Genomic DNA, 22,396 nt, shown 5'->3' on the forward strand with positions numbered 1-22,396 from the left:
TACAGTAAGGAAGATATTGGCAAAATTTCACATGTAGTAAGCCAGTCTTGTAACTACAAACGTACTATAGCCTTTGGAACATAAAAATTCCTTTTGGGGAATTTCAGTAAATTTTTCCTAAGATTAATTATGTACTGTATATACAGTAAGGAAGATATTGGCAAAATTTCACCTGTAGTAAGTCAGTCTGGCCACTAGTGATGTACTACAACATTTGGAACATAAAAAAAAAAAACTTTTGGTGAATTATAGTAATTTTTAAAAGAAAATAGTGAAAATAGAAAATACTGTACATACAGTAAGGAAGATATTGTCTATCGCGTCATATTGGTTAAATATGTTCTGTCAGTTTGCCCACAAGGCATTTACTATGGCGTTGTAAACATAATTTGTATTAATTATTGGACTTCGTTTTGTACTGAGAGGTAAATTTGCAGACGGTCCCTAAAGCATCCTTGGCGAATATCCAGCGAATATCAAACCTAAAACTAACTGTACCGCGCTCATTCAGCCTAGAACGTACTCTTTGCGGTTGCGAAATAATTGCTTTTCAAAAAAGTAGCTACCTACTCAAGACAGTATGATTCTCTGGAGCTGCATGAAAATATCATTCGATATGTCCTCACTGGAAGGACAGCTGACCTTCTGTACAGTTCACATTATCAATATCATGAATTTAATTATTTGATTAGTGTCCAAAAATGCAAATCATTGCTTTTTTCATCTTACATTAAGCCCTAAAACATTTGCAGGTTTGAGTCCCAGATTTTCAATGTGGTCTTCTCTTACACTTATGGACCCCACTGTACTTCCCTATCCACATGTAAATATAGACTCTAAATATGTTAACTATTTTATACTGCTTTACAGGCTACTTACATTTATTTTTGAAGGCAACATATATTTGTGTAGGCCTATATATCTTATATTTTTTATAGATTAGCCAACTTGTAGTGTGCATTAAAAAATAATTTGAAACACAGAACTCCAAACTTGTTTGGACAAGGGCTTTATATATTTCCATTACTGAAAGTGAAAGTGAATGGCCAGACAAAAAAAATAAGGTGTGCTGTGAAATCGAAGACAGAACCAACCAATAAAGACAAAGAGCGAGAGAGAAAGCGAGATCAGAAGATTGCACGGAAGAGAGAGGATAAAAATCACAATCAAAGCTAAGGTAAGCTTGAACATGTATTATAATTTATTATAATCAATATTCTTATAATTTTAAATGTAGATTAATTGTATTAAAGGGCAAAATATCAAAAGCAAGCAGCATAATAGGTGAAGAAAAGCACAAGCATACACTCTACAAAATGCTGGGTTAAATATAACCCAGCGCTGGGTTAAAAAGCTGATGCACTGAAATTAATAGCTACATTCATATGGCGTAAGAGTCCAAATATTTTTTTGGACCAATGTAGCTATACATGTTTAAACTTCAGTTTTTTTTTTTTTTTTTTAATTTTGCATTTAATTTTTTTCCAGCATTTTTTAGAGTGTAGGCTACTTTTAAACATTTTATCTGATGCACTGAAATTAATAGCTACATTCATATGGCGTAAGAGTCCAAATATTTTTTTGGACCAATGTAGCTATACATGTTTAAACTTCAGTTTTTTTTTTTTTTTTTAATATTGCATTTAATTTTTTTTATTAGCTGAACGTCTGGTCACCGCGAAGGTATGACAACTACACTTTCTAAAACGGGGATAGATCAAAGAAAGGAGAAAATAAATCGTTTAATATATATACTGCGAATCAAATCTTTCTAAATTTGCTAAACCTTTTTGCAAACTGCGTTTGAACTGAAGCGAATCAACCCCAAAGACTCACACCCCTTTCGACTGTAAGATAATGACACTGCTATATACTGATAGTGAACAGCGATAAAGCCGTTTTATCTCTATGAAGTTTTGTACGCGTCAGGGTTCGATCCGTGTAATTTCTGTGGTTACAGTAGTTGATAGCGAAATAAAGCAGCAGGTGCCGAGAATCTCTCACACTACTGCAGCAGGTGTTTTTCCCCTCACTTGTGATTTCCGTTGTCCGAAGCTCTCCATCTGTCATATCTGAAATGCAAACAAGCTCCACTAAATGATGTCTGTATATCCAAATGAAGCTTTAGAGACGACAGTGGCATAACAAGGAGTGGCATGTATATATTCGTAATAGAAAGCTTGTAGTTCCCGTAAACCCAAGTCATCTGTATGATGAAATCCATTGCACAGCTGTACAATGGATTTTGGACTAAGTCCAAAACAAGAACCAGTTCAGAATTGAAAGTAAAAGAAGAATTTCTCTGAAATTTAGAAGTATGAATAGCACAATAAAAATAGATTTAGATGGGTGTTTCATCACAGGGGAATTCTGTTATGAAAACCATTAACATTAGTTGTTTTTAAAAGCATTCTGTAGTGGAAATGTTAGTGATGGAAATGACATTTTTGGAATAAAAGGGCCAACAGCCAACTGTCTTGCTAAGGATAATTTCCTTTTAGATGTCCTTAATAATAATAATAATAATAATAACATAAAAAAACAATCACATTCAAATCTAAGAAATTATATTCAGGAAAAATATATAAATAATGAAGGCATATGGGTTTAAACCTATTAGTTTTGATAAAAATCAACCTCTGGGGCATGAAAGTGCAGTATATCTGTGGAGTCAAGGATACACTGTGAATGTGATGTGTTCAGATGTCTGGTGTGATGGGAGAGGACGGTCTGGTCCCCAGAGTGCGCAGCAGGCTGCCAGTGGTGTGTTCTGCTGGACTGGGGCTTCTCATGCTGCCGGTTGCTTGGCTGCTGGACTCTGACAGGTTCAGTGAGAGAGCTGGAATGATCGCTTTTTGCATCACAGTTGAAACGTTTATTCACAGTATGTGCTTGTTTGCAGAGGAGTGGCTCGTCCATTCAAGGCAAAGGTTAGAAAACAAGTTGTATACCATGTATGTACTTGTATTATGCAATTTAGTTGCAGAATGGGATGAAATATTATCTTCACTCTTAAAAATAAAGATTCGGAAAGGGTTTTTTTGTGCAGCAATGCCATAGAAGAATCATTTTTGATTCCCCAAAGAACCTTAAAAAAAAAAACTAAAGAACCTTTTCCACTATTTTGTGAAATGGGAAGTTTCCATGGATGTTAAAAGTTCTTCATGGAATCATATGTCAAAAAAAAAGAAAAAAAAGTGTTGGATGAAAGTATTAAAAAATGTATTGTTTCAATATATAATATGCTCTTTTCTAGGTATCATGGCAGAATAAATGAGATCTTTCAGGCTTGCTTTAGAGGGCATGTCATTTTTGGAATGTGTTCAGTATTTCTGATGCTAATGTTGGGTGGAGTTTCATTCTCTGGACAACAGTGGAGCACCATAGCCCTCATGTGTGCCGTTTACCTGTTACTCAGAAGCTTGGGGTTTCTGGTAAGATTCATCACATGCCAGGAGAGCAATGTCTAAATCAAATGATTATGTGAATAATATTCAGTACATACTTGTTCAACTGGTTCAGTTACATGCTAAAGGAACAGTATGCAATGTGGCACAGCACTTTACATTTACAGTGGTTTTCAAGTGGTCTACACAGTTGAGTCTATAAGGATCTTCAAAAATATCAGATCGTCACACTCAAAAAGCACAGTTTGGAAGGTAAAAGACATTCAGTCTTGATTTGAAATGCTACACAGGAAACATAAACCACACTCAGTACTCATTTAACACATGAAGGTCACTGACAGAAAATCATTCAAAGTACACTGTATGCATTATATAATGATCAACTTAAGGTGCTGTATAATCTCAGCTTCACTTTTGCTTTCACAGAGACTGGTGGGATTTATCAGGACACCTGATTCTGATATTTAATACTGATATAATAGTTCAGATATGTACAGAATACCCCTGTGGTTTTCTGATTGCAGTTTCTCTCTTCAGTTCGGGTTTCCAACTAAAACCACATCTAATTTTTTATATTTATAAATTACTATTAATATTGAATATTACACAATGTCATCATCCACAGCAGCTTGGTTCATTCCTTGTTCGTACCTTCAGGATTACTGTGGAAGCTAAAATTCCCATTCCAACCATACATTTATCTCAATTTCACTTATAATGTCTTGCAAACAACTATGTGTTTGTACTGCAACTTAGCTGTGGACGATCAAAAATAAAACAATTGAAAATGTGCAAATGAAACAAGTATACATATTTATCAAAATTGTATATTTCTGTGTGTTTGCAGGGCCCTGCTCCGGTTGAGATCTCAGAAATCTGTGAAATGAAGAAGATGAATGTGGCACATGGTTTGGCCTGGTCTTTCTATATCGGCTACCTCAAATTTGTCCTTCCAGGTACATTCGTTTGCACTCTACCTGTGAGACGATACTTGTTGAGGCCTCTAGGGGGCAGTAATGACCCATGGTTTACTCAACGGCTGCTAACTAAATAGCTGGATGTATTAATCATGTCGTAGTTGTAACTTAGATTCATTTAAACTAAAAAGCCAGCAAATAATTAAAAGTAACGATAAAATGATTATTGTGAGATCCCATAGAGTAATAACAAGCTATCATGAAATAACTGGCTGCATAGACCTCAGTCAGTGTAGCACTTCATTTAATTTTTGACAGGAATGAAAGAGATGCTGTGAGGGACAGAAGTAGGCTACAGCAAGTTCAATTGATTGTACTGTTGTTTAACAACATTGTTAGACGAAAAACTTTCAGTAGACAAAAACTCCATAAAACAGTTTTGAAAGCTGTGACTTTTATACAGTGTGTGCCTGAAAAGACTTCTGAAAAATTCCTCACAGCGTCGTTTTCATACACATTAGATTCAAACCTGACTAAGATAGTCCTGTAGCTTAAATAATAAAACATGGTGCTAGCAATACCAATGTGAATGCAATATAAGTCACTTTGGATAAAAGTGCCAAATAATGTTGTGTATCCAAAACTAAGGAATAGTTTAGCCTAAGCGGGGCCACGACACCGGCTCCAGGCATGGGCAGGGGTGGGCTGAGCCCACCCAAATGACTGTCTTGCCCACCCAATCAGAATTAGATAAAGATTGCATTAATTTTTTTATGCAGTGATTAAAACCAATCTGAAGTGGACTGTATTTTGAGAAGTTTAAGATATAGCTGGAGACTGCCCCAACAATAATAAAATAACACCAGAAAATAGCAGCATTTTTCTTTTATTAGCTGAATGCAAGGCGGGCTGAATTCACGCGGCTTCAGTCTGTTGCAGAAAAGCAAAGGCATGACAACGAGCGAAAACTGGCAGATGTAATTGAGCGCTATCACGGGGAGTTTGCGAGTTACGGGGAGTAGGCTACATGAATATGTATCCTAGCCTACCACTGAAATTACCTGAGCAATTTTAATGTTCTAAAAAAAAACGCTCATTCAATAACGTGCATTCATTGCATGGAGGGGGCAAGAGCATAATATAAGCGTCTAAAATGCATGTAGGCTATACAGTTCAGTTGGTGAAAGGCCCATGACAGATCTAAAGTAACCAGTTAGAAATTTGTTACCCATTCTCAATGGGAAAGTGCCCAAGCAACATTGCTCAAAAAAAGTTGCCCCATGTATCATCAGCTTAATAACAATCTAGCATTATGTTGTTCTAAATGTGTATGACTTTGTGTATGACTATGTTTTTTTGTGTAACATCAAGAGAGTTTTTGCATGTGCATAAATACACTGAACAAATATTATAAATGCAACACTTTTGTTTTTGCCCCCATTTTTCATGAGCTGAACTCAAAGATCTAAGACCTTTAGGAAACGTTTACACAACAATAATGTATTAAAAGTGTAAAAAAAAATCTTTGCATTTTTTAAAAGTTCCGCATACAGACGACAATGTTGTCAAAATGATCCCCTTTCAAACTGACCTGCGAAAACAACTAAAAATGCTACATTATTGTTGTCAAGTACTTGTGCATGTCTATAGACCGAACACAAGTAATGCACAGACGCATGACGTCATTGTTTTCATTGTAGTTCACACAGAGACAATAACAATATTATTTTCAAAGACTTGCACTTTGAAACCCGTTTTCAAAAGTTTGCATTTTCAGGCCCCCAAAATGCCATTGTCATGTAAATGAAAGGCCAAAAAACAAAACGTTTTCTGTTTTTAGTTGAAAATGGTGTCGTGTGAATGCCACTAAAGATTATATAGAAATATTATAATAAGGACTTAAAATTTGTGTTCTACACAGAAAGTTATTGAATGGCTTCAGAAAATTCTAAATTTAGTGCACAAGACTAATGTTAACTAATTTTATGGTGGTTTTTGGGGCATGGTAGTCCCTGATCACTTTATCCTTTCATATGGAAGTGTGCACATTCATCATAATTTCAAAGTCATGTTTCAAATGTGTGATTAAATGATGACCCTGAGCTGTAAAACCATCTGATCATATGAAAGATTCTGCTTACTTTCTATTTTCACGTTTCTGTTCTTTCACCTGCAGATTTACAGAACAAGGTGACCCAGTACTCCTCCACCAGGGGGAAACTGAGCTCTCCACGTCTACATATCCTTCTGCCCCTCAACGCCAAGGTTCCAACCAAACCTGAAGAGGAGGACACTAATGTGATCTTCCACGAGAACCTTCCAGAACTGGAGCGGGACACAGCAGGGGTGCGGAAACGTAGCTACAAGAATAGTGTCTACAAGATCACCCAGGACAAAGAGGTGGGCTAATGCTGATAATTCAAGTTACTGGAAATGATCAAGAACTTTTTCAAATAAATCATTGCAAAGATATGAGGGCAGTCGTGGCCTAATGGTTAGAGTCGGGCTTGTAAAAGGTTGCGGGTTCGAGTCTCGGTACCAGCAGGGATTGTAGGTGGGAGGAGTGAATGTCCAGCGCTCTCTCCCCCCTCAATACCACGACTGAGGTGAGACCGTTGAGCAAGGCACCGAACCCCTAACTGCTCCCAGGGTGCCGCAGCATTGACTGCCCACTGCTCTGGTTGTGTGTGTGTTTGTTCACTTCTCACTGCTGTGTGTGTGCACTTGGCAGTGTTGGGAAGGTTACTTTGGAAATGTAACGTCCTTTCCTTTCTTTTCCTTTCCTTACAGAGCATTTAAACTAGCACCTCTAGCACTTCTAGTCTGAACTTCTCTGAAGAACAAAATTGAAAGACAAGTGGCAGCTTTGATCTTGTATTCCTCACCAACTGAAAATGTGAGCACCAGTGTTGCACTGATGCTATGATAGTTTTTAGTAATATTTTGAATTAGATTTTTTAAATATATATTTTCTGTTTTCACTTTAATTTATGACAAATATTTCTAGTTTTTGTTAATTGTAATTTATTAGTTTTAGCTTATTTAGTTTTAGTTATTTGTACTTCAAGTTAAACTAAATGAAAAGTTGCCTTGGCAGCCACCTATATATATATATATATATATATATATATATATTTCTGACATGACAACTCTCGGAGGTTTTCAATGAAGTGCATTGAAATAGCAGGGATAGTAGAGTAGGATGTATAATATGCAAATTGGGATGCAGCAACACAAACATTTGACTGTCAAAACAGCATCTCCTTGTGGCTAAAAGCTGCAGTGGCACTGAAAACAAATCCAAGGTCTTACCTTCTCTTTGTGCTCCTGTAGACTTTTAGCTGTGTTCTGGAATACGCCACACCACTGCTGACGCTGTATCAGATGTCCCATGAGAGCAGTGCAGGGTTTGGAGAAAGAGAACGAAAACAGCAGGTCCTGTTGTTCTACAGAACGCTCAGCCAAATTCTGGAAGATTCTCTAGAGTGCCGGAACTGTTACCGGCTCGTCCTGCTCAACGGTGAGAATTTCATTCAAATTAGAGTTTGAAATAGACTTTAAAATCTTATCTGGATATAATTCTGCAGTTTTCTCCTACAGTTGTTCATCTCTAATACTGATTTCATACACCTGTTTTTCAGATGAGCACACAGGTGACCCTCATTACCTCTCCAGAGAAATCATCCAACACCTCAAACAGCAGGACGGAGAGATTCACATGGATCCCATCCAAGAGCTACCGAATGAAGTCCATCCTGTTCCAGAAGAGGGTCCGATTAGGAATTTTAATGGTGCGCATCATGCCACTTATCCAGAAGACCCAATAAGCAATGACCCCACCCTCATGTTTAGCCAACCACAATCCTTAAGATCGGAACCAGTGGAGACCACTGATTATTTTAACCAACCTCATGCAAGGAGATGAGATTGAATCATGCAGTGCTCTGAATGAGTTCTTGGTTGCTTGTGTTCAGTCTTTGAATTACTTAATAGACCTTGATGTAATAATAATATTTAAGAATCCATTAAATCAGCTGTTCATTACCACCCTCATTTTCTCTGTGTGTTTCCTCTCTGTCATGTCTTGTTCTGTAAATATGGACAGTTTCAATGAGAATTATCTACCAGCACCCAAATAAAGGCTCATGACACATTCACACTTTCAGTGTTATTTTAGAATCATTTTTTATTTTAGTATATTTACTTTTATATACTATAGTTTTTGTTAATTTTGTGAATTTTTATATTTTCTGTTTCATTCTATTTTTAGTTAAGGTTTTAGTAATTTTGTTGTATGTTTTCGTAATTTTTATTTAGCTTTTTTATTATTTTTGTATTTATTAGTTTGATTAGTTTTAGTTATTTTAGTACTTCAAGTTAAACTAAATAAAACTGAAAAAAAAAATAGGTTAAAGATTTTTTATATTTTATTTTGTTTCAGGTACTGTTTACTGTTTTTCAAGTCATTAATATGTTTTTATGCTACCTATGCCACTAATAAATGTAGCATCATTTATTTACAGATTTTGATTTTAAATAGGGTTTTTTCATGCAATCATCAGAGCCATATGCATCTTTGAATATGTTGAAAGATATTGCTTTGCTAACACCTACAAAAACACAGGACTTTTACTTAAATATGTTTTGAGGACTTGTTGTTGCTCAAACAAAAAAAGAGAGAAAAAAAAAGATTTTACAAGAAATAAAATTAATTTTTGCCTATTAAAAATTGTAACCTTAAAATGGATGTCTTCATATGCTTTCTCCCTTACTGAAGAACGATTTATTCTCAATAAATGCTGTTGAAAAATTCCTTGCTTCAACCAGTGAAACAGCTCTCCTCTGACCGATTGTTTTACTTTCCATGTCCTGTGGCAGAACAATTACACTGAATGAGAGAAACAAGTTTAAACAAGACATGATGACGGAGATGGGAATGATCATTTAAGCCGAATCACTATGCTGCTCGTCCATGACTAACATGTTTAAATCTAACATTTATCCACAGATCAAATGTATTATCCAGTTGAGATAGCTCATTTGAAATGATCATCTATAAAGTGCTTACTCTGAAGCTGAGCAATTTAGCTGAGCAATATTTGTTATGAAGTAATATACTAGTCCATCAGGTTTCTGCAGCTGAGCTGATGTAATTTGGCACTCAGATGATAAATGAAAACTAAGGTGTTAAGTTTATGGATGGTTTATCTCTCTGCACATTTGATCATCTTTTTATAGTGAATAATTATGTTTGAAAAAGACTGAGGGTTTTCTTATGAAGTGATCCATATGCAGTTGATTGAAAGAACATGTCCATCACGTTTTGATTTGACAGTAATGTATGCACCATCACGAGTTTCATTATCATCTGTTTGTGATCAAAATCAACAAAGAGTCGTGAGGAGCTGTGAACCAGAAAGGAGGAAAAAACTCAAATACTTATTGAAATAAGTCTAGTCTAAGGTCACATGAATGTATTGTCTTAACAGCTGATTCAGTGAAGACACACAACCATTTTGTGTATGTCACTGAAAGCACTCCATGGTCAAAGGTTTCCAAATAGTTTACTTTTCCTTCCTCGTTCATCCACTCAGTAAAACATATACGAGATCTGTGGTTCATTTATTCTCCCCTCATTTACATAACTTCTGGAAGGTGCTTCTACAGAAGTCTCTTCTAGTTCCTCATTGTAATATATCGTAAGATGATTCTCCACTTCTGCATGCTTGAGTGGGGCAATGTGACGTCACAGCGCGACCGGTTGGTTAATGACAGAGAACAAAGGTGAGGTCACGAGGAAAAGTCCCTCATCGTGACTCAGAGACAGACAGACAGTTGCTGATGATGCCAGTAAAACTGTAAAAACACTTTCCAGATCAAACCTGCAGCAGATCAGACAGACTTAAGTCACAGATCTGCTTTCTTTTGGTCTATATTGTATTATTTACTATATTAAGACATTTCTGTGTGAAAACTGTCAGAAAAAGAAACTTAATGTTAAAGAAAAGTAAGTTAAAGCTGTAAATTAAGCAAATCTAAACAGGAACTAAACAGGTAAAAAGGTTCTGTTTGTTTATAAATTCAATGTAATTTGAAGTATTAGGCTTCAACGAGTGATTGTAATAAGAGTGTAAACATGTTTCCTGGGTCATACGCATTTCATAGAGAAGGCTGCTGAACTGGATTTTACTGACCAGTTTTACTGACCAGACTGTTTGTCTTTCTCTGGACATTTTTAGTACAGCACATACTTGTTCTATCCATCAGCATTTATGTGCATGTGTGATGTCAATTTGTATCACCTGTCACAATGATTAAGACATATATGGGCACTTCTGTTTATTTAAAGGTCACTAACCTTTACACTAAATGTCTTTGTCTCACTGATAAATTATTAGGATAATAATTCTTTTTTTCCATGTTGTTTCAGTGTTTGTAACTGTTTTTTTTTTTTTAACCAAGGGTCTAAAAAGCAATATTCCCATAATTGTCTTTAATAGGCTATTATTTGAGAAACTACATGTAAAATAAGTAAGTAAATAAATAAATAAATATGCAAGGAAGCATCGCAGGACTAGGGAATTTGGAAAAAAGGTAAAAGTAGATTAAAAATTGTGGAAAAAGAAAAATACAAAAATGGGGAAAAAACATAATATTCCCATAAATGGCTGCTACGGATGAAAGTAGTTTAGTAATGTTTAGGATATCATATTATTTGAGAAACTACATGTAAACAAACAAACAAACAAATAAATAATTGAATGAATGAATGAATAAACATCGCAGGACTACTTTTTGAATTTCAAAAACATAAAAGTTTGCTTAAAAATTGTGGAAAAATAAGTTGTAAATAAAATACAAAAAAATGGGGTAAAATGATATAGTATATACCATAATTGTCTGCTACAGATGAAAGTAGTTTAGTAATGTTTATGATCTCATATTATTTGAGAAACTGCATGCAAACAAACAAATAAACAGTTGAATGAATTAATAAATTAATATTGGAGGACCACTTAAGTGAATTTCAAAAATGTTAAAAGTTGATAAAAAATTGTGGAAAAAGAAGTAAAATACAATAAATAAATAACACAATAAAATAAATAATAATAATGCTATAATATTCCCATAATTGTCTGCTACTGATTAAAGCAGTTTAGCCATATTTATGACCTAATATACTACATACAAATTAAATAAATAATAGTATAATAAATATTGTGTTTTAAACATTAAATCAATCTTTACTTTATTTGTCCCTCATGAGGGAAATTTGTTTTGGGCAATACAGGTAAAACTGCACAACAAAGTACCAACATCAGTAATAACAATCACACAGTTGTGTCCCCTGAATTAGAGTTTAACAGCCTTGTAGCCAAAGGAACAAAAGAGTTTTTATAACGGTTATATCTAGACATTGGAGTACGAAAACGTCGACCAGATGGAAGTAATTCAAATGATTAAAATTGTTGAAAAAGAAAAAGAAAATACTAGAAAAATAGGTTACTGCATGGTAAATAAATAAAACAAACAAACAAATAAAACTTAAAGGTGATTTAAAAATGTGGAAAAAGAAATAGTGACCAGCCAGATTATCGTAAAATATTAAAATCCCATAATAGAAATATATAAAATGTAATCCAGAAAGTTAATGTTCATGTTTATTTGTCAACTGTTTGCTTAATATGTCAATATAATATAATATAATATAATATAATATAATATAATATAATATAATATAATATAATATAATATAATATAATATAATATAATATAATATAATATAATATAATATAATATAATATAATATAATATAATATAATATAATATAATATAATATAATATAATATAATATAATATAATATAATATAATATAATATAATATAATATAATATAATATAATATAATATAATATAATATAACATAAACGCAAGAAGCCGGTTCAGTTGCATGTACTCGCGGCGTCTGGTCTGATGACTTCACCTCTCTTGGGATTGCGTAATGTAGCCCATCCCACAAACTTCAGCTGATGCAACATTACAGCTCAGTATAAAACCGGCTGCCGTCAGCAGAGCAACACATTCAACCTCTCGCATTCATGGAAGGAACAAAGAAACACTCAGTGGAAGAGCTGGACGAGCTGTCGGGGAAACACTCGGAGGAAATCACGTTAACATGGTCTATACTCAAGCCCTCGTGTTCGGTAACGGGATGTCCGTCAGGAGCGAGCAGGAAAACCTAGCTGAGAACCTGAGCTTTCTACAGCACTTCAGATCAGACAGAGACAAACTCAAGCACTGCGGCAGACTCATGAAAGCACACAGCTCTTCAAGTAAGTATCCTATTCCTGTCTAAATCATCTATTGTAAGAGAAACCGGGGCAAGTTGTCACAGCTAGGCGCTCTGTCTCAGTAACAAAAGTTTTGGTTTTGCACGTTGATTTGGAATAACCTAGCTCACAAATGTTAAATTGATATATTTTAATTAAAAAAACAGGATGACACTGAAGCAAAGGCCAGCTTAATAGTCCAATGAGCACTGATGTCAGGTTGAGTCACGTGTTTTGTGTAGGCCTACATTTTATTTTTATATATTTTTTTTTATATATTTTGAAAATGACTGAATATCCCCATTGTGACAACTTACCCTTATAGTGTATTAAACCTTTCTTTTAATGTTCAAAAGCTTTTAGATCGGACAGGTGATTATTTATGAGCAGGGATATACATTGTTCCAGTTTTCCAAAATTGCAACATATTCATTCTGCCCACTAAAGTCCTTAGATCAGCTGATGATACTGTATCAGAGGCTGACGGTGTTAGTTTTTTTTTTATCCTAATCTAATGAGCCACTGGTCACTCTCAAACTGCTGAGGCGTAAAGTTCCTCTCCGGTCAGCTGAGCCTGACGTATTCTTCTTATTTACTCATTCACAGGTCTGGGATCCGAGTGCAGTTTGGAAGAGGAAGAAGGAGAAGATGCGTGTCTTCAATTCGACCTGGCCAAACGCATTGAGAAGTGCCTCTATGAGGCCAAAGGAGCCAGTCTGAGCTGTCAGGAGCTGCGTCTGCCCAGGCGCATGACCACACGTGTGGCCGGAGACATCCTGCGCTCATCCACGGATGAGCCGTGTGGGATACGAGGCGTGCTGATCCACATGTTCATGGAAAGCAAGGGCACACTACTGAAACTGGGCACCGTCATTCCCGATCAGAGTCTCACACCCACTTTTGAGGTCTCGGTGGTCCTGCAGCCTGATCTGGGTGGATGGCCTCCGCTGAAGATCCTGTTCAGAAGCGGGAAGGTCTTGAGCCTCAGACGGGAATATCGGCTGATCAAGCGGAAGCTCTACTCGTCTGCCACTCCTACTGTACTTGAGTTTTATTAAAAGTTTGGTATTAAGAGTAAAAAGGAGGAGAAGACAATGCCTGAGGTCTTGGAGGAAGAGGACAACTTTAGGAAAAGCTCATTTTGCACATTATTATTATAACTGTTGTTACATCAGTGTATTTCAGAGTTCACTGAATGGTGTTTAAAAACGTAGATGATAACGTTCAGTTCAATTAAAGAAGGTGATATTGTGCAACTGAAATTTCTAACACAGTATGAGCAGCTGTTGTTATAATACTGCATTATGTTTGCTTAAAATATCAGTAATATTTAGTAGAACCTGATGCTTATACACTGTCATTCAAAAGTTTGGGGTCTGGAAGATTTATAGAGTTTCTTTAAACAAGCCTCTTTGCTCACCAATGTTGTTTTATTTGATTAAAAATACAGTAATATTATTACAAATATTAAAATAACTTTTCTGTTTTAATATATTTTAAAATGTATTTGTTAATTTGATGGCAAAGCTGCATTACTTCAGTCTTCAACCTTCAGAAACCATTCTGTTGATTTGGTGCTCAAGAAACATTAACATTATCATCAATGCTGAAAACAGTTGTTGCTTAACATTTTTACATATTAATATTATATTACATAGACATTTTTTAGGATTCTTTGATGATCAGGAAGTTCAAAAGACCAGCATTTATGAATAAAAGTAATAATTTCTTTCATAAAAAAACTCACTGACCCAGAGCTTTTGACCAGTAATATGTATTCATGTATAACCTGGGATTTTACATTGTCATATCTTGAGGTTTGTGACAAACACTATTGTCAGGTTACCCGGCACGTGAGATCAGATCATCTTTGTATGAGTATGATGGGTGTGTTGAGACTGCAGAATGTTCAGTTTCAATTCTCCACTATTGTTTACTGATGTTCAGGGATATAGGATGGTTCATTGTGTATGAATCACGCCACTGATATATGCTGACGTCTTTAATGGATATCGAGTGTTTTTTTGTGTGCGTGTGTGACTTTGAACAGGACAAGCTGGTATTGTCCTCCCATTTAAGCATTTGTACTAATATTTTTTGCTTGAAAGCACAAGTTGAATAAATTATTCCTTAAATAATATCTTGTAATTGCAGACTCTCATGTTTTATTAAAACATTTCATGACACGATATACAAAAACACTGTACACAAAGACCCTGTACAAAACTATATGTTCTTTCTAAACATACATATGTCAAATTAAGTCTCACTTAAAGAACGAAAACAAACTGAACATAGTACAGTAGGCCTTTAACTGTAAACCAAAGCGTCCATAATCCTGACTATAGACAAAAATCAAGTTAAAAGAAACTTTGTATCCATCTTCATTCCTATAGAAGAAAAAAGTGTACTTTTATTGCTCCTTCCTCCGTCGTTCAGCGTTCCACATCATCTCAAACTGATAAACCGATAGTAATCTTTGTTTTGAACAATGGCTTGTAAGGTTTCATTCTTAGCTCTAGAAAATGACATTCTGATTTCTAACCATCCAGTGGTCACGACGGTGGTACATTCAGCTTTTTTAAAAAGGCCAGTGATGAAAGCTAAATTTGTGACATCAAGTCAAAACTCCTAAACTCAAATAAACATAAGGTCAGTTTGTCCTGTGAGTCTAGAATCAGAGCACACTTGACCAGTTTTTCAGGTCTAGGACTGAAGGGTTTCTGTGAAAGAAGGTCAAGCCCTTAAAAATTCCCTTCTTTCTGTGTCCTTCTGTAATTAGACTGTCGAATTGCTGCGTCAAGCCACCGAGGCATTGAGTAACTAAACTTAGCCAGAACGTCTTAACAAAACGGAAATAAAGCCTATCTGAATTTCCGTAACAGCTGCAGTGTGACATCTCAGTTCACTTTTTCATCTTCATATCGGCCTCAATGGCACTGCGGCGCCCTCTGGTGCCTCCATCCTGGAAGAGCAGAGAAGCAGGCCAGCCGTGAGAAAGTGCAATCAGCCTGTCATCCACTGCCCTAACACACCAGACCATCAGTGTGAGAAACTAACTAGTTTGACCTGAGAACAGGAAGTGTGTGTGTTACTAGAACAAGCACTTCATCTTAAAGAGACTGTGACTTCAGAACTGTGCAATACATAGTCACGAAATTGAAGAGTAGGCCAACAAGGCTAAAAAAAGGAATAGCTACACAACAGTGAAAAGAGCATAAAAATGTAGTGCTTAGGAGTGAATGTGTTAATAGTTAAAGTTGCTCATGGAGGTTTTGTGTCATTTCTTGAACACAAATAAAAAGGAGCAAAACTCTAACCGAACCATTTAAAAGTAAAGTTCTCCCAAAAATAAAAACTGCCATTATTTATTCACCATTATGTCACACTATATAATGTGTTTTTTTTTTAAACATCCCTTATGCTCACCAAGGCTGCATTCCCTTGGATTAAAAATACCATAAATTGTTAAATATTATTACAATTTAAAATATCTGTTTTCTATTTTAATATATATTTTAAAATGTAATTTATTCCTGTGATGGAAATCTGAATTTTCAGCATCATTACTCCAGTCTTCAGTGTCACATGATCCTTCAGAAATCATTGTAATGTTGATTTGCTGCTTATGAAACATTTTTTATTAGCATAAATGTTGAAAACAGTTGTCCTGCTTAATATTTTTGTGGAAACTGACACGTTTTTGTTCAGGATGCGTAACCAATCAATCATTATTACATATTCAGATCTTTAGCACCCTGGGCCTATATAGCTATCCAACGTGGATGGATCTCGAACTGCTGCAATAGCATAAAACTCTCCTCGTATTTTAATAACAATTATAAAAGAATAAAATGAAGCAAATTTTGTTACCTTCTGAAACATCAAAGGGTTCAATCTGAGCAGATGCTTTTGCCATCACTGTCATCGTCAGAGCGCATTTCCCCACTACATTCATAATCTGGCTCATATTCGCGATCTCAACCATATTCTCAAAACTATCATTTTCAATTACTTTAAAAATCAATATTGTGATTGATGGCAGCTTATTCACCACATCCACCATCAAATGACAGTGACACTTTTTTTAATTGCTTACAGTAATTGCTCTGCAGTAAAAGCCATTCAAGCAGTTCAGTCAGGTTCAATACTGCTGATGATATTCTTTTGTTTTATGCCTGAGGTAATTATGAGTGAAATATCACGCCATCATTGCCTATCAAACAGTGCCACCTTGAGGAATAAATGTGATTATTGTGCACGTATTGAGTCGTTAGATATTTAATTATTGTTGCGCAGGAAAAATATACTCACATAGCAACTCCATACACTTTTTTTTTTTTTTTACAAAAAATTAATCAGAAAACATTCTTTTAAATTTGACTTTTTTTCTTGTTATATTGTTTATAATGAATAGACTGAGGAATACTAAGAAAGTTGACGTCTAACTTTAAAAAATAAAGGAGGGAAAGGGTAGTGAATGACGTCCCGGGTCGCTAAAGACCTGAGGTATGTATTTAAAGGGGTCATATGATGCTGCTAAAAAGAACATTATTTTGTGTATTTGGTGTAATGAAATGTGTTTATGCGGTTTAAGGTTAAAAAAACACATGAAATCGCATCATATGACCTCTTTAAGGGTTAACAGAATTTCAAAACAAAAGCATTTATTTGAAAAAAATATGTATTACATTAAAATGTCTTGAGTGTCACTTTCGATCAATGTATCACAAATTATTCAAACCTTAAATTAAATCTTGATGCAAAATACATTAGGATTTAATAAATAATGACAATTTATTCACGACCATTTAACATACCAACCTGGACACAAGCGAGCGATCACCTCTAACCAATCAGAGAATAAATGTGTGTGATTGTGTTTGGTAAGAGGGGACGGGAAATATCTTGTGATCTTGAGCCTGGATACTTACAAATAGAGAGAGAAGGAAAGCAGGAGAGGCCATGGAGAGGCTGTCCTGTAGAAGGACAAACAGCACAGTGAGAAAAAGAGTTCACTATTTAAAACCTATTCTAGAAACAGCCAGAGACAGACATGTGCAACAGAGCAAAAGCAGGTGTTATGGGAGCAAACGGCAGGTATACTAATCTAAAACCCTGATCATGAGACGGAAAACATCAGAGACATGTGCAAAGAGACTAGAATGACCAGACGTTTTATGAGCCATATCCCATATCTTGATGGACATACATTCACTTTACTCATTAAATAGTCTTTAGTTTGATGATTTCTATAAATAAACATTTCATACTGAAAATGCAGTGATTTGATATAGCCTTAAAGGACAAAAGTGGATGGGATATCTGTTGCTTTCCCTTTATAATATGAAGAGATAAGAAGAAAATATCTGTCATCATGCATGTGCAAAATGATTGACAAAATTAAGGAGAAACAGATGCTCTTATTTTATTGTTCTGACAATAAAATCTGAAAAACAAAAGTGATTTAATTGTCTTCTAATTGCTTGTAAAAACAAACCTACTCATGATATAATTTAATTATTTTCATTTACACATTTAGCGGACTCGCTTTTCTTTAATCTGGCAAACACTTTACATTTCCAGTCATCTTAAAAACAATGACTTTAGGCCAACACAACATTTGCTTTCCACTGGATTTCATCCCAGATGTTTGTGAATTAAAACAAAAACATGAACTTTTCCAGTGGGATGGATTTGACCTCTAGTTTCCCGCATATAAAACGTGGGAGGACAGAGCAGTTTTCTATCACGGCCATCTGGTCACCCTAGAAGCTTCTCTACATACAGACACACACGGCTGAGAAAGAAAAGGAGGATGAAATGGAATCACAATGGAAAAGAGAATCCTAAGACTGTAGATACTAAAGGGAGGATTTAAGGGGTTGTGATGTGTATTAAAGTGATGTGTATATATGTGTGTTAGCCGGATGAAGACATGAGGTGTTCATGTATGTGTGAGTGTGTTGTAACCGTTTCTATGATGACCGCAGCACTCCAACATAAACTCAAATAGATGGTGATGAAATGAGTGTCCAGTCATTTGAATGACCTCAATCACACTGCAACCAGCTCAGTGTGAAAGCATCATTGAGAATGAAACCATGCAAACAAAACAAAACAAAACTTGTTTAACTTTGGTCTGGTGTGTGTTAAAAATAAAAATGGCACACAGATTCAACAAAAGAAACCGTCAAGTGGCTGTTTAACCCAACCCTTGCACCACATACATAAATACATTATTTACATGCTTACAAAAATCACATTTATATTCTGTTTATAATAAAATAATACACTACTGCTCAAAAGTTTGGGGTCCGCAAGAATTTTGTTTAATTAATACTTTTATTCAGCAAAAAAAAAAAAAAACATTTATAATGCTGCATAAGTTCAAAATTCTATTTCAAATAAATGCGGTTTGAAATTTCTGTTCATCAAATAATCCTGAAAAACAAAATCCTGAAACATCAGTTTCCAGAAAAATATTAAGCAAATGTTTTCAACATTGATAATAATAAAAAATATTTCTTGCGCAGCAAATCAGCATATTAGAATGATTTCTGAAGGATCATGTGACACTGAAGACTGGAGTAATGATGCTGAAAATTCAGCTTTGCATTACAGGAATAAATTACATTTTAAATAGGAAACCGATATTTAAAATTTTAATACTATTTCACAATATTAAAACATTTTTATTGCATTTTTGATATAACAAATGCAGCCTTGGTGAGCTCAAGAAACTTAATTTCAAAAACATTAAAAAAATCTTACTGACCCTAAACTTTTGAACAGTATTGTGTGTATAAGCAGACAGACAGATAGATAGACAGATATTCTCCCATATTTCTGAAAATGTTCTACGTATAACCACACTTGCGATACAATCATTTCCAAAACATCTAGGCCACAAATATGGTGCCATGTGGAAACCTGGAGAGAAACTCGAGTGTTAGACTCACAGTGTTTGTGCATGGGTTAGTACAGAAGTCCTCTCACCTGCAGTGCCCTTGATTCTCACCTGTGAGTGTGTGTTTGTGTGTGTTTACAGCACTGACCTTCTCATTAGTGTCTTGTTTGGAGTTGTTCCTTTTCCTTCTGGCTGGTGGTTCTGGCTCTAAATGTGGGTCTTTGTGTGCAGGACTCAGGGTCTACATACAAGACTGTGTGTTAGTGCAAGTAACGCTAACCTTACTGTCAGGGACTTCAGCAGTTCATGTGTGTGTGTATGAGTGTGTGTAAGGGACAGAAAGTGTTTTATTTGGGTCCTATCAGAAGGGATTTTGTCTATGTGGAACGTGTGGAAACCAAATTGCTTTTGGATCAATCTCACGCAAACACGTCCGGCCCCATTTCTGCCCAAAATAAAAGGTACAGTGCATTCAGAAAAACTCACTTATTTTGTGTTGTAGATTTAAAATGCTTTATATTATTTTTTTTTTTCACATCCATCTACACTCCATACTCTATAAAGCTGCATTTTTGTGCATATTATTTCAGTTGCATGTGATATTTCAGTTCTTTCTTTTTAACTCTTTCCCCGCCAGAGTTTTTGAAAAAAAGTTGCCAGCCACTGCCAGCATCTTTGATGATTTTCGCTAAAATTCATGGCCCCCAGAATATTTTATTGTATGAATATCTGAACATGCAATACATCAAAATAAAGAAGAGAGCCTCTACTTAAAAAAAAAATACAAAAAAATCTGTTTTATTCTAGCTTCAAGCATTATTTTTTAATCAACACTTGAATGTAGGCAGGTTTCATTAAAAAAAGCAACATTTTGAACAAAAAGCTGAGAAAATTGCATTTTTATCAAATGCTTCATCTGGATCATATTCAGTACGATGATCAAAGCAAAGATGCAGTAGATCGTTTCCATTAGCACCCCCAAAGCTTGCACAGTCCTTTACCACTACTGGATCAACATTTCACTCAGCAACATTAGGCAGTTTCCATTTACATGCTGTTTATTGTTGATGATCGCATTGTTTTCCATATGCATCTACTTACATATGAGATCGCTCATTTCTGCATCTTCCTCACCTGTGTTTTTGATCAGGACATTCTAGACTCATTCAGGAAATGCGTAATAGCGCCCCCGAGTGTATAACAGCAAGAACGCAGAAACCCGGAAAATTTCGTATTTGGTGGGGAAGCGCTGTCTCATGAATAACGGAAAATTCCGTGTTTGACGGGGAAAGATTTAATAAATGTGTAAAAACTTTACAAGTCTGCTTTTAAAAGTGTTATTATTGGCTATGGATTGTAGATTGCAGTGAAATTATGTGCATTTTAAGGCTGCCACATAATAAATACATGAAAAAATGAAGTGGTCTGAATACTTTCTAAATGCATTGCATTTTATATTTGCCATAAAGAAACAGAACTAATTTCATGACAATTAAACATCTGGTTCTTATTTGATGCTTCTCATTTTGGGGTGAAATATGAACAAGTTTTTGTGAGATTCACCATGCATACAAGCTTTGCTTTTCTGAGTTCGTACAGAAAGTATTTGGACAGTGACACTTTTTCCTGCACTTCAGCATTTTTGGATTTTAAATAAAACTTAGGACTAAGTGCTGAAACGACAATTTGAGTGCAGCCATCCCATTAAGAGCTAGAAAATCAATTTGTGCAGATTACCTGTGAGTATTACAACAATGCCATGTGCAGATCGTGGTCACAAATCCATTTTGTGTGTATTGACAGCCATTAAGTCTGCAGGCTAAAGACATTACGAGTTATATTTCCTGATGATGCTTCAGTTTGTGCTTTCCCGTTCATTCTCAGATGGACTGAAATCAGGTCAATTTGCAGGTACTGGCTGTTTGGTGCCACTGCCAGCCGATAGTTAGAGGCAAATGGTTTTAAAATGATGTTTTCAGGACACTTTTGAATTAATGCTGCTTCAACAGAGACAGAAATAAGAGCCAATCCCACAGTGTCATCCTCACAGATAAAGCTTCATGCTGTGATGCACAGGAAGCTGTTTTTTTACTTTCCTTTCTATGACTCTGAGCTCGCTCTTCCTAAACCGTTTCACTGTCCGCAATACTTCACTTCAGATGTCCACAGACTCTTTGATGTACTTTGATGTCCTGTCCTTGAGACGTTATTGAGACATACTTTTCTCTCAACAGTCCAGTGTTGTTATTGTTAACTAAAATTATTAAAAAATAATTTTAGAGAACTGAAATAAAGATGTAATAAAATAAAATATAAGTATTAGATTAAAAAACGTGCTGCCTTGGTAACCAACTGAAATAAATAAGCAAAATAAATGTAAAAACGACAAAAAATGACTAACAAAATTATTAAAATTAACAACTGATTCAAAATATTAATAACTATAGTCACATGTAAATAATAATAAAATAACAGTCTTAAATATCTTTTAATGTCTTCCTGCTTCTTTAAGCTCTCTTTTGTCTCACTGAATAGTTTGTCTGTTGAAAAACTATGAAATGTCACTGGCCAAATAATTAGCAGTGAAAGCACTGTGTGATTACTTCTCTTTATAGTGCTCACTGTGTGTGTGTGTGTGTGTGTGTGTGTGTGTGTGTGTGTGAGATGATCACATTCCTGAGTTCTGCTGTTTATCCTAAGTGTTCATGAAATTATCTGTCTTCCTTAACTGTATGTTTTCCTAATGTTCAATGACTAGAGAACAAGCTGGATAGTGATGTTTTATTTCTGCCTGCTGCACATGTCGCAACACTTCTTCATAATTTGGCAAGAT

The 22,396-nt window shown here is 35.2% G+C and overlaps 3 protein-coding genes across 3 annotated transcripts in view; 2 read left to right on the forward strand and 1 right to left on the reverse strand.

Moving 5' to 3' along the window:
- The first annotated feature begins 1,121 nt into the window (after positions 1 to 1,121).
- LOC107660166 (stimulator of interferon genes protein-like) lies at positions 1,122 to 8,518 on the forward strand. The gene is made up of 7 exons (XM_016449407.1): positions 1,122 to 1,177; positions 2,704 to 2,930; positions 3,257 to 3,434; positions 4,255 to 4,363; positions 6,501 to 6,724; positions 7,658 to 7,844; positions 7,966 to 8,518. Exons 2-7 carry the CDS (start codon positions 2,704 to 2,706, stop codon positions 8,247 to 8,249), a joined length of 1,209 nt encoding a protein of 402 aa, XP_016304893.1. The 5' UTR covers positions 1,122 to 1,177; the 3' UTR covers positions 8,250 to 8,518.
- A 3,831-nt stretch (positions 8,519 to 12,349) lies between these two features.
- On the forward strand, positions 12,350 to 14,088 carry LOC107660199 (DNA damage-inducible transcript 4-like protein). The gene is made up of 2 exons (XM_016449449.1): positions 12,350 to 12,656; positions 13,260 to 14,088. The coding sequence occupies exons 1-2, from the start codon at positions 12,500 to 12,502 to the stop codon at positions 13,709 to 13,711; spliced, it is 609 nt and encodes a 202-aa protein (XP_016304935.1). The 5' UTR covers positions 12,350 to 12,499; the 3' UTR covers positions 13,712 to 14,088.
- A 240-nt stretch (positions 14,089 to 14,328) lies between these two features.
- The window catches only part of brd8b (bromodomain containing 8b), an 18,740-nt gene continuing 10,672 nt past the window's right edge, over positions 14,329 to 22,396 (reverse strand). Inside the window, 2 exon segments of the mRNA XM_016449408.1 lie at positions 14,329 to 15,618; positions 19,712 to 19,804. Of these exon segments, the coding sequence (XP_016304894.1) occupies positions 15,559 to 15,618; positions 19,712 to 19,804 (153 nt within the window). The 3' untranslated portion in view covers positions 14,329 to 15,558.

The sequence above is a fragment of the Sinocyclocheilus anshuiensis genome, unplaced genomic scaffold (genome assembly GCF_001515605.1).
Source record: "Sinocyclocheilus anshuiensis isolate Anshui unplaced genomic scaffold, SAMN03320099.WGS_v1.1 scaffold888, whole genome shotgun sequence".
Taxonomy (NCBI): domain Eukaryota; kingdom Metazoa; phylum Chordata; class Actinopteri; order Cypriniformes; family Cyprinidae; genus Sinocyclocheilus; species Sinocyclocheilus anshuiensis.